Source organism: Rhyacophila brunnea, unplaced genomic scaffold, assembly GCF_057557595.1.
Source record: "Rhyacophila brunnea isolate RB1 unplaced genomic scaffold, BYU_Rbru_1.0 scaffold_1, whole genome shotgun sequence".
NCBI classification, from domain to species: Eukaryota; Metazoa; Arthropoda; class Insecta; order Trichoptera; family Rhyacophilidae; genus Rhyacophila; species Rhyacophila brunnea.
In genome coordinates this window covers 20,703,277-20,716,350 of record NW_028232751.1, presented here as the reverse complement: position 1 = coordinate 20,716,350, position 13,074 = coordinate 20,703,277, and the positions used below count along the sequence as shown (strand labels likewise).

The 13,074-nt window shown below is 33.8% G+C and overlaps 1 protein-coding gene across 1 annotated transcript in view; it reads right to left on the bottom strand.

Annotated features, from left to right (window-relative positions):
* MED23 (mediator complex subunit 23) overlaps nt 1-10,183 on the bottom strand; it is a 44,785-nt gene extending 34,602 nt beyond the window's left edge. The window contains exon 1 of the mRNA XM_085942088.1: nt 9,923-10,183. Within this exon, the coding sequence (XP_085798214.1) occupies nt 9,923-9,964 (42 nt within the window). The 5' untranslated portion in view covers nt 9,965-10,183. The remainder of the gene's footprint in view (nt 1-9,922) is intronic.
* Between the last annotated feature and the right edge of the window lie 2,891 nt (nt 10,184-13,074).

The window sequence follows — 13,074 nt, the reverse complement described above, 5'->3', positions numbered from 1 at the left end:
TTTTGAACTTTGAAGGAATGCAAGTAGAAGCGAAAGATTTCCAGTCACGGAATTCTGCATATGACATGATGACTTAGCGTTTGAAATGATGGTGGGTAATTCTGATAGTGCCCAAACTACTCTGAATATAAATGACTCAATTGTCGCATGAATGGAATCGACCGGCATCGTAGTACGACCAGTGGGTCTATTCTATACTTATCGACCGCTAAAGTGATAGATATTATCAAACTTAGGGTAGGTTTATATAAAAGTGTTAGTACTTAATGCAACAATTACAATCAACGTATTGTAATTGTTACAATAAGTGCTAATTCTATAATACAAACCTACCCTAAGTTTGATAATATTTATAGACTCGAATAATATTTATATAATAATATTTATTATATATATTATATATATTAATAAAAAAATATTTATAGAAGAATAGACCCACTGGTAATAGAAAATGTATTTCTATCAATTCAATGAAAGTTAAATTTTTCATAAAATAGGATAGCATACCCAGTGTTGCCCGGTTCTTATTCTGACCAATCACAGTATAATAATTCCTTGATTTTTTCCCGCTTTGTCAGTCCTGTCCAAAGGTTTGTGCATGATTGCTGAGATCTCATTACTGCCACGTTTACCATCAATTTCACCCCATAAAAAGCAGTATCCATTATTTGTTCCACTTTCGTAGATACTTTCATTATAGTATGCGTATTTCGACTAGGGAGTGTTTAGCACCTTCTCGAGGTCAAAACTTGCGCACAAAATGTCATTGTGATTTTTACTTTTGGCCAGATCATTAAAGAACATCTCCTTGCATTTATCCTTTACGGTAAGGGGACATTTGTAAGTATCCGTTTCAATTAGCTGAAGTCTCTCGTCACCAGACATATTTGTTACTTTCTCGCAAAAAGAACACTATTATCTTTTTTGGTAGATGAAAACCCAAGTTGAACTTACTGTCTATTAAATACGTTTCTGAAAACATTCCGAATCACGACATTAGTGGATTCATTCAAAGAATCCAAATTTTCAGTACAAATTTTATATACATTTTTAACATTTCAAAAATCTACAGGAAGCTACTATTCTTCGTAGATTATTCCGACAGAGGGACATCTTTTTGATGTTGGTCAACGATCCATGATGACAAAGATTTTTCCATTTCATCCATAACTATGCCGTGTCTTTTGGAAACGATCTTTAAAGATATATTTCCACAATTATCACAACATATCGTAGACCTGTTTGTATCATACGAATGTCCAATTGATGCAAAAGATTCACCGCCATCAGAACGTCTAATAATTTCCATCTTTGTCTTGATCGTGTGAAGTTTATGAGTCCTTGATTTCTGTTTGTTCGTATCAACACTACATTTTTTCCGTTTCCCACTCACTAAACCTATCTTAGCTAGCTCACAAGCAGTGACGGGTGTGAGCAGGATGCAAATGATGCAAGAAATGCACTTGCTTGTGAGCGAGCGAGAGGGGGATATCTTTACCCCACAGCGTGACGTTTTAGAAAAACGATTTTTTTTAAATGTGCGAAATAGCGAATTGTGCGAAAGTCAAACATTCGAAAATCGAGGTCCGCCTGTAATATTGAGTAGGATAACGGAGATAAAAGATTTGGGTGTATTGTATGATGCAAAGTTTACTTTCAATCAGCATATTCTTAACATCAGTACTAGGTCTAGCAAAATACTTGGTTTTGTTATGAGGGTTTCAAAATCATTCGAAAACGTCCTAGTGCGTTATACGTATCATTTGTGTTGAGTATTCTTCAATATGCCAGCATTATTTGGAGCCCTAATAGGTCCATCTACACAATTAAGTTGGATTGAGTCCACAATAGATTTCTTAGATTTCTCTACTTAAGAACATACGGGTTTTTTCCTTTTGATAATGATAATAAAATGAATTTCCCGACTCGTTTTCTTCTGAATTTACTATCAATACAATCCCTGCCCACCCGAAGAGTGACTGCTCTTTTAAAGCATTTCTTTTTACTTCTTCGTAGGTTCATTTACAATCCGTATATAGTGGCAAATATTCATTTTCATGTTTCCACCAATATCACTACGGTCTTCAAGATACCTTGTCGCAGGGCAGATGTTATGTTTCATGATGCTGTGTATAGTGCAATTAACTTATTTGATGGCACCATAAAAGTTGATTTATTTTTTATTAACTATATAATGTTTGTGGACGTGTTAAATAGGTTATATTTATAATTGTATATATCGACCCTTAATCGGCAGAACAATGTAAGCGACAATTCATAAATTTTAGAGAAGGTTTTTTTTTAATTATTTCCGTAATTAGGTCCAAAAATGAATTCTGTTAATGTGGTTAATAATAATTGGTTACTGCCTATACGGAAATTATAAAACAATTGCATTAGTGCTTTTAGTTTTCGAGATAGTGGCGGTAACGCTGTTTTGCTTATGTCTATGACACGATATTTTTTCCAGGCATGTCGCTTACGCTATTTGGCGTAGTCGTTTTTATTTATAAATTTCATACTAATTATCATCACAGGGCATTACTAATTAAGTATTAAAATAAATAACATAAGCACCCATTTATTTTACGAAAGGGGACGTTGTTAAATAAATTAAAAATACTTTGACTTTTTAAATTAATATTTTTGCTTGTAGATACTTAATCACATATAGGTAAAATTAAAATAAATGATTGGTATTTTTAAGGTTTCACTTATATTATTAATATTATCAGGTATTGCTATTTTTCAAAATGAAATAGGTACGTATCTACTCGTACATAATTAAATATGGGGACCTACTAATTATGATAAAATAAAATTGTAATCAACTATTAAATTTTACAAAAAAAATATTGTCCCACATTTTTAAGCAGTAATCGCTGTATTATCCTCATTCACATCTTCCTGATCGGATTCCGGTAATGTATCTTCCACTGATAATCCATGTGGCAGTTTCATAAACTCATCCGTCATATCTGAGGGATATTACATTTAACACAGAGACTTTTAAGATCGTTATACTCGATCTCCGATATTGGTGATTTAGCACTATACAGCAAGGGTGGCTGCGCTTAAAGCATCACAGCACTTGATCGGGATCTGATGACATTTTCTAGGTCTAACAGTTTAGTCCTACTGTCACCAGAGTAGGTACAATATTTGGTAAGTTTTTTAAATTACGCCTTTCGTAATTCACCAAATTTAATTTTGAACTTTGAAGGAATGCAAGTAGAAGCGAAAGATTTCCAGTCACGGAATTCTGCATATGACATGATGACTTAGCGTTTGAAATGATGGTGGGTAATTCTGATAGTGCCCAAACTACTCTGAATATAAATGACTCAATTGTCGCATGAATGGAATCGACCGGCATCGTAGTACGACCAGTGGGTCTATTCTATACTTATCGACCGCTAAAGTGATAGATATTATCAAACTTAGGGTAGGTTTATATAAAAGTGTTAGTACTTAATGCAACAATTACAATCAACGTATTGTAATTGTTACAATAAGTGCTAATTCTATAATACAAACCTACCCTAAGTTTGATAATATTTATAGACTCGAATAATATTTATATAATAATATTTATTATATATATTATATATATTAATAAAAAAATATTTATAGAAGAATAGACCCACTGGTAATAGAAAATGTATTTCTATCAATTCAATGAAAGTTAAATTTTTCATAAAATAGGATAGCATACCCAGTGTTGCCCGGTTCTTATTCTGACCAATCACAGTATAATAATTCCTTGATTTTTTCCCGCTTTGTCAGTCCTGTCCAAAGGTTTGTGCATGATTGCTGAGATCTCATTACTGCCACGTTTACCATCAATTTCACCCCATAAAAAGCAGTATCCATTATTTGTTCCACTTTCGTAGATACTTTCATTATAGTATGCGTATTTCGACTAGGGAGTGTTTAGCACCTTCTCGAGGTCAAAACTTGCGCACAAAATGTCATTGTGATTTTTACTTTTGGCCAGATCATTAAAGAACATCTCCTTGCATTTATCCTTTACGGTAAGGGGACATTTGTAAGTATCCGTTTCAATTAGCTGAAGTCTCTCGTCACCAGACATATTTGTTACTTTCTCGCAAAAAGAACACTATTATCTTTTTTGGTAGATGAAAACCCAAGTTGAACTTACTGTCTATTAAATACGTTTCTGAAAACATTCCGAATCACGACATTAGTGGATTCATTCAAAGAATCCAAATTTTCAGTACAAATTTTATATACATTTTTAACATTTCAAAAATCTACAGGAAGCTACTATTCTTCGTAGATTATTCCGACAGAGGGACATCTTTTTGATGTTGGTCAACGATCCATGATGACAAAGATTTTTCCATTTCATCCATAACTATGCCGTGTCTTTTGGAAACGATCTTTAAAGATATATTTCCACAATTATCACAACATATCGTAGACCTGTTTGTATCATACGAATGTCCAATTGATGCAAAAGATTCACCGCCATCAGAACGTCTAATAATTTCCATCTTTGTCTTGATCGTGTGAAGTTTATGAGTCCTTGATTTCTGTTTGTTCGTATCAACACTACATTTTTTCCGTTTCCCACTCACTAAACCTATCTTAGCTAGCTCACAAGCAGTGACGGGTGTGAGCAGGATGCAAATGATGCAAGAAATGCACTTGCTTGTGAGCGAGCGAGAGGGGGATATCTTTACCCCACAGCGTGACGTTTTAGAAAAACGATTTTTTTTAAATGTGCGAAATAGCGAATTGTGCGAAAGTCAAACATTCGAAAATCGAGGTCCGCCTGTAATATTGAGTAGGATAACGGAGATAAAAGATTTGGGTGTATTGTATGATGCAAAGTTTACTTTCAATCAGCATATTCTTAACATCAGTACTAGGTCTAGCAAAATACTTGGTTTTGTTATGAGGGTTTCAAAATCATTCGAAAACGTCCTAGTGCGTTATACGTATCATTTGTGTTGAGTATTCTTCAATATGCCAGCATTATTTGGAGCCCTAATAGGTCCATCTACACAATTAAGTTGGATTGAGTCCACAATAGATTTCTTAGATTTCTCTACTTAAGAACATACGGGTTTTTTCCTTTTGATAATGATAATAAAATGAATTTCCCGACTCGTTTTCTTCTGAATTTACTATCAATACAATCCCTGCCCACCCGAAGAGTGACTGCTCTTTTAAAGCATTTCTTTTTACTTCTTCGTAGGTTCATTTACAATCCGTATATAGTGGCAAATATTCATTTTCATGTTTCCACCAATATCACTACGGTCTTCAAGATACCTTGTCGCAGGGCAGATGTTATGTTTCATGATGCTGTGTATAGTGCAATTAACTTATTTGATGGCACCATAAAAGTTGATTTATTTTTTATTAACTATATAATGTTTGTGGACGTGTTAAATAGGTTATATTTATAATTGTATATATCGACCCTTAATCGGCAGAACAATGTAAGCGACAATTCATAAATTTTAGAGAAGGTTTTTTTTTAATTATTTCCGTAATTAGGTCCAAAAATGAATTCTGTTAATGTGGTTAATAATAATTGGTTACTGCCTATACGGAAATTATAAAACAATTGCATTAGTGCTTTTAGTTTTCGAGATAGTGGCGGTAACGCTGTTTTGCTTATGTCTATGACACGATATTTTTTCCAGGCATGTCGCTTACGCTATTTGGCGTAGTCGTTTTTATTTATAAATTTCATACTAATTATCATCACAGGGCATTACTAATTAAGTATTAAAATAAATAACATAAGCACCCATTTATTTTACGAAAGGGGACGTTGTTAAATAAATTAAAAATACTTTGACTTTTTAAATTAATATTTTTGCTTGTAGATACTTAATCACATATAGGTAAAATTAAAATAAATGATTGGTATTTTTAAGGTTTCACTTATATTATTAATATTATCAGGTATTGCTATTTTTCAAAATGAAATAGGTACGTATCTACTCGTACATAATTAAATATGGGGACCTACTAATTATGATAAAATAAAATTGTAATCAACTATTAAATTTTACAAAAAAAATATTGTCCCACATTTTTAAGCAGTAATCGCTGTATTATCCTCATTCACATCTTCCTGATCGGATTCCGGTAATGTATCTTCCACTGATAATCCATGTGGCAGTTTCATAAACTCATCCGTCATATCTGAGGGATATTACATTTAACACAGAGACTTTTAAGATCGTTATACTCGATCTCCGATATTGGTGATTTAGCACTATACAGCAAGGGTGGCTGCGCTTAAAGCATCACAGCACTTGATCGGGATCTGATGACATTTTCTAGGTCTAACAGTTTAGTCCTACTGTCACCAGAGTAGGTACAATATTTGGTAAGTTTTTTAAATTACGCCTTTCGTAATTCACCAAATTTAATTTTGAACTTTGAAGGAATGCAAGTAGAAGCGAAAGATTTCCAGTCACGGAATTCTGCATATGACATGATGACTTAGCGTTTGAAATGATGGTGGGTAATTCTGATAGTGCCCAAACTACTCTGAATATAAATGACTCAATTGTCGCATGAATGGAATCGACCGGCATCGTAGTACGACCAGTGGGTCTATTCTATACTTATCGACCGCTAAAGTGATAGATATTATCAAACTTAGGGTAGGTTTATATAAAAGTGTTAGTACTTAATGCAACAATTACAATCAACGTATTGTAATTGTTACAATAAGTGCTAATTCTATAATACAAACCTACCCTAAGTTTGATAATATTTATAGACTCGAATAATATTTATATAATAATATTTATTATATATATTATATATATTAATAAAAAAATATTTATAGAAGAATAGACCCACTGGTAATAGAAAATGTATTTCTATCAATTCAATGAAAGTTAAATTTTTCATAAAATAGGATAGCATACCCAGTGTTGCCCGGTTCTTATTCTGACCAATCACAGTATAATAATTCCTTGATTTTTTCCCGCTTTGTCAGTCCTGTCCAAAGGTTTGTGCATGATTGCTGAGATCTCATTACTGCCACGTTTACCATCAATTTCACCCCATAAAAAGCAGTATCCATTATTTGTTCCACTTTCGTAGATACTTTCATTATAGTATGCGTATTTCGACTAGGGAGTGTTTAGCACCTTCTCGAGGTCAAAACTTGCGCACAAAATGTCATTGTGATTTTTACTTTTGGCCAGATCATTAAAGAACATCTCCTTGCATTTATCCTTTACGGTAAGGGGACATTTGTAAGTATCCGTTTCAATTAGCTGAAGTCTCTCGTCACCAGACATATTTGTTACTTTCTCGCAAAAAGAACACTATTATCTTTTTTGGTAGATGAAAACCCAAGTTGAACTTACTGTCTATTAAATACGTTTCTGAAAACATTCCGAATCACGACATTAGTGGATTCATTCAAAGAATCCAAATTTTCAGTACAAATTTTATATACATTTTTAACATTTCAAAAATCTACAGGAAGCTACTATTCTTCGTAGATTATTCCGACAGTAGTGAGATGGAACGGCGGGTAATTATTGTTTAATAAACTTTATTACCAGGTTTATTTTATCTCAGCCAGTTTTACTGGACGGCGCGAGCTTTGCTCCCAAATCGGTTTTCGCACAACTCACTACCAGACGGACCACCGAATAAACCGTACCGTAGCTTACACTATCAAATAACGTCGGTTACGTTGTTTTGCTCTACTTTATAATGCGATACAAGTTAAAACGCTAAAAGGCACAGACCCTAAAAAAATGTCACGCGATTGAGATCGGGCTCTAATATTTTTGTCACTTATGCGCTAGGTGATATTGAACAGTTCTCCATTTAAAACGCAATTTACCAAAAAGTGTCGCTTACGTTGTTCTGCCGATTAAGGGTCGATATTATCATGTTTCTTTAATATTTACATAAACACATGCTGTTTTTTCTACTTTCTTGTTATATTAGTTGTTGTTTGTAATTAAGATATTTTTATAATTTTGTATTTATTATGTATTATGGCGCATTGGCCAATCGCTGTAATGCCGTAATACTCTTTTCTAAATAAATAAATACAAATATATGGAAATATGTACATTGTTTGTATATTTAATTATGTATCAAATAAAAAAACATAAGTTAATGTAATTTTGGTGCATGACCCCCATTATACTGACAGGGCTCTAGCCTGGAGGCGCAGGCTCAGTGGGGGGGGGGGCGGCGTGGTAGGTCAACCGGGTCTATTTACTGGTTCTCCGCCACCGCTCGCTGTCATCTGTCAGTGAGCGCAGTGTTGCCAACCGAACTATAATTATAGTACATTTTGGTTTGTGTACTATTAAAAAAGTATAGTACATCAAAAATACCTAAATAAATAATTTTGAAAAATGGAATTAATTGAATTCGCCGGTTGTGCGAATATTCCCCATTGCTTATTTCATTTTGTTTAAAAGTTGTCCATATTGTCGATGTTTAAAGTTCCGTAAAATGTCCGTACTTCAATCACAGCAAATCGTAATAACGTGAAGCGAGGGACGTAGTAAGTATAATCTATATAATATAAATAATATAAGATCTCAGTGTGCGATATTAGTCTATGGACGTAGTCTTGCGTTGTATACTCTAAAAAACTAACGTGACAGTTAATGACGGCGGCCGGTGTTAGCATTTTTCGGTCGTAAGAGGTGTTTTAATAAAGCAGGGCATCAGAATTTCTCGAATTCTCCATTATGTTTATGTGACAAACAAAAAACTTACATTTTCAACACGTCATAATATAATTTTTGCCGAAATACTATAATGTCTTGGACCGCGTACTATAAGTCGATGACAAAAATATAGCTGAATTCCAAAATGGCGACTGACAGATAAAGACGACGGAGAACCAGTAAATACCACCGGTCAAACAGATAAATGAAAAAACACAAATTACAAATTTGCTTTAATAGTAAAAAAAAGTCGACTGCGGCACTATTTTACTATGCTAGTATTAATATTTTAAAACATGCGATTGTAGCATACAATTTATTATTATTATTGACACAATATCGACAAATAATTATTCTTAAGGCTCAGTTGAGGCACGGTCTAAAACGATTGTGGCTAGGCGATGCGCGGATTGCTGGTCGCGGGTGCAAATGACGCATGCCAAACGAAATATAATTTGTCACATAAATCTAAAATGCGTAACGTTTTTAGTCATCTTTACACGATTTAAGAATTAATACCCCCGTCGCCATCACGAAACAAACTGTTCCCAGCTCGACGTTCTCTCTCCGAATGGCAGCGAGTCCAAAATTTCGTCGCGCCTATAGTTGAAAAATATTTGCCGTTTCACTGATGTATCGCCTTAACTCGACGACTAACCATAATTCAAGTGGATGTATTAATAAATACAAAAAAATCGCTAAACATACAATCAATACCATTTATTTTACCTCGAACACCAATAATTGAAAAACACTGTCTTTAACTTTAGCGATAGATAGGGGGGTCCCCCTTCAGGATGTGGGGTCCATGTTTCGGTTTGTAAATTGTTTTACGTGTAGTGTGCCGCAGAATTCTGAGAAAACCTTTGGTGTGCCGTGGGTGAGAAAGGTTTCGGAGCACTGACGTAGCAGACTTGATAGAGTGGCACTGTACTTAATTTTAGGTTATCTTAATGTTTAGTAACAATAATTTTTTTCGGGGGCTAAAATCTAAAGATTTTCTATACTCAACATACTTTTTTGAAGATTGTATAACAAACACAACACAATGAAAGCCAAAATCAAGAATTCTTCAGATTATAGTATTTAAAACCCGAGCTATTTACAACTGTTGTGTTTTGAATACGACTAATTTTATTAATATCAGTATACGTCCGAGGTGTGGATACTACTATAATATAATGATATAGATACTTTAGATTCGTTAGTCCACTTACCAAAATATCATTTACGACATTTGTTATCTGTATTTCCCCCATCTTAAGGTGGTGTATTGAAGAATCAGAAAAATAGTCGAAAGCCACTTTGACACGTACGAACTTCTCCGGTTTGATTCGTTACCCAGCTGGTAATGGAAATGCATCACCTCGAAATATTCAAACTATTTATTGAACATGTTTTACGTTATACCGAATTAAAATTCAATTAGTAACAAGGTACACGGCGACTACTGACGACCACAGTCACAGTTCACAGTCATAGACAATATACATAAATAGATTCGAAAGAGGCTAACAAAAGTATTCCCACTAAAATAGCACCATCTATGGTAAAGGCTATTGAAAGGCCCCTTGCCCCACCACCCCTGGGTGCGCCACTGCCTTCGTAGTTTGTTTAACTGATACAAATAAACCATTAGAATGCTACGCAATGATATATCGTTGTTTTTGATAATGGCCAGAAATGCTAACAACGATCGTCGTTTTGCTTTTGATGCCTGAAATGCTAAGTTAATTTGGGAACATATTACTGCATCAGTGGTACGAAACATTGTTTTATCTATTTAGTTTTATTCAGTGACATCCCTAGACAAAATGCCGCCCCTAGGCAGTGCCAAAATGCCGCCACATTTTTATTATACAGTACTTTTTATCATCTTTTCATGACTCCAATATCTAAGAAATGTGTTGTATGGATACATTACTAATAATACCATTAATTAATCTAATTTAAATGCCATTTCTGCGTTAATAGACAATATTGCGAATCTACGATTTCAGATAGGTACATTTAATAATAGTCCTGATAACTTCCAAAACGAGTAACTATTTGGATAAATTTTAAATTAATGTAAGTACTTATGTACCTACTTAACATTCAAATATTATTTGCAAATCTACACGTGTCATTGCTATTCACTAAGGACGTGACGTCCAAGGACAACGGAAGTAAACAAAACATCGCGAACCCGACAAAAAAAATAAAGTCCCTTTAAAACTTTTATAGTAATAATTAATACATTTTGTTTCCATCCAGTGAGCTGAATTTTTTAATGGAAATATATTTCCGTTATTACTAGGTTTAGGTAGCTATTTCTACATATAAATAATGATTCTCCTCGATTTGCCGCCCTTCGGGTAAGTGCCGCCCCCAAGCGACGCTCAATCTGCCTACCCCCACGGGACGTCACTGGTTTTATTGTTGTGTAATATAACCCGATTCATAATTGAGGCGTCTAATTACAAAAAGCGACAAGTCCACAATTCAATATTTTCGGGAAACAACGTTTTTATGTTTCAAGCTTCAATTATTTGTTTTAACGTGAGATTATTTTTTCCGTTGTATTCTATATCAAAATTAGAACCAAATGGCAATTTGTTTCAGCCGATAAACTCTTAAATGTAATAAATATAGGCAAAATAAAATTGGACGTAGCACTATTTGTACTTCACTTTTTCATTTACTGCGCATAAGGCACATATTTCCGTGACACTGTCATGAGTTTACCAGATGCTACAGGATGGGAGACGCCCTTTTCAATATTGAACGTTCCCTTATTGATTGACTTAAACACGCACGAAATCAACCAAACTTTAAATAATATGAAACACGGACTCGGCGCTTTTTGTAATAAATCGATACTTAAAATATTTTTTTTCGAAGGGTTATGTCGCGTTTTGGAATTTATAGATCTATACATATTGTGTAAAATTATACAAAGAATACGTGCGTATTTTTTTTTCGATTTTGACCAAATGTGAACTTATCGCTTTTTGGAATTAGACACCTTATATGTTTTGTGACTGGGTAGGTTTAGAACTTATAACTAGTGTATATTTTTACCAAATGGCAATTTGTTTCAGCCGATAAACTCTTAAATGTAATAAATATAGGCAAAATGAAATTAGACGTGGCGCTATTTGTACCTCACTTTTTAATTTACTCCACATAAGGCACATAATTTCGTGGCACTGTCATGAGTTTACCAGATGCATGAGAGACGCCCCTTTCAATATTGAACGTTCCCTTATTAGTTGACTTAAAAACGCGTGAAATCAACGAAGCTTTAAATACTATGAAACACGGACTTGGCGCTTTTTGCAATAAATCGATACTTAAAATATTTTTTTCGAAGGGTTATGTCGCGTTTTGGAATTTATAGATCAATAGATATTGTGTAAAATTATACAAAGAATACGTGCGTATTTTTTTCTCGATTTTGACCAAATGTGGACTTATCGCTTTTTGGAATTAGACACCTCATATGTTTTGTGACTGGGTAGGTTTAGAACTTATAGCTAGTGTATATTTTTTTCATGGCATCACCCTTTTTATAATAAAAACAATTCCAAATACATCCAAATACATTTTATTTTATGGATTTGAAACAATGTGAAAGTCTTTTACTCAACTCAGTGTTTAAAGTAAAGTGCATTTGTGCTATATAAAAACAGTTTTATTTATAAAAAAATAATGAAATAAAATCATTTGCAATACATATTTTAAATGTTCCAATAAACAAACACCATAAAGACCTTTTCCACAGAACACGCATATTGTACGAGATCTTTCAACGAGACCACCATGCAAAATTTTCTTTTCAGCTGGGTAGTTTCCTAATTCCACTACTTTGTACCTAGTATCCCTCGTGTGGGATAACTGATTGTTTCCAATAACTGGTAAAAATCAAAACTCTGGGCGCGGATCGTGCATTTCGCTCGCTCTTGCGATCGCCCGTATGATGGAGCGAGAAAGAGATATGTCAATTACTTTTAACAGTAGATGTAGCTCGGGATATCGAATCGCCTCATTATCTATTCAAAACGATAAATTAATTACAAAACGTGTTTTCATAACATTCCGATTTCGCAGAATCAATTAGAGTGGTAAGGTGTCTAAAAATAATACAATACTTTAATTTATCGACAATTATTGGTAGCAATCCTCGACAGGATTTTGCACAACATCGTAGCAGCCAAAGGGTTAAAAAAATAAATGGAAACTACTACACTATGTTTCGCTCTCGTGTATGAAAGCCTTCCCATCAGATTTCATAGACAACCACGGCATAATTTATAATAATCATACCTACAATGAATAAAATTTAATCCTTCTTGTAACGTTGAAACAATATTTTTAAAAAAATTAG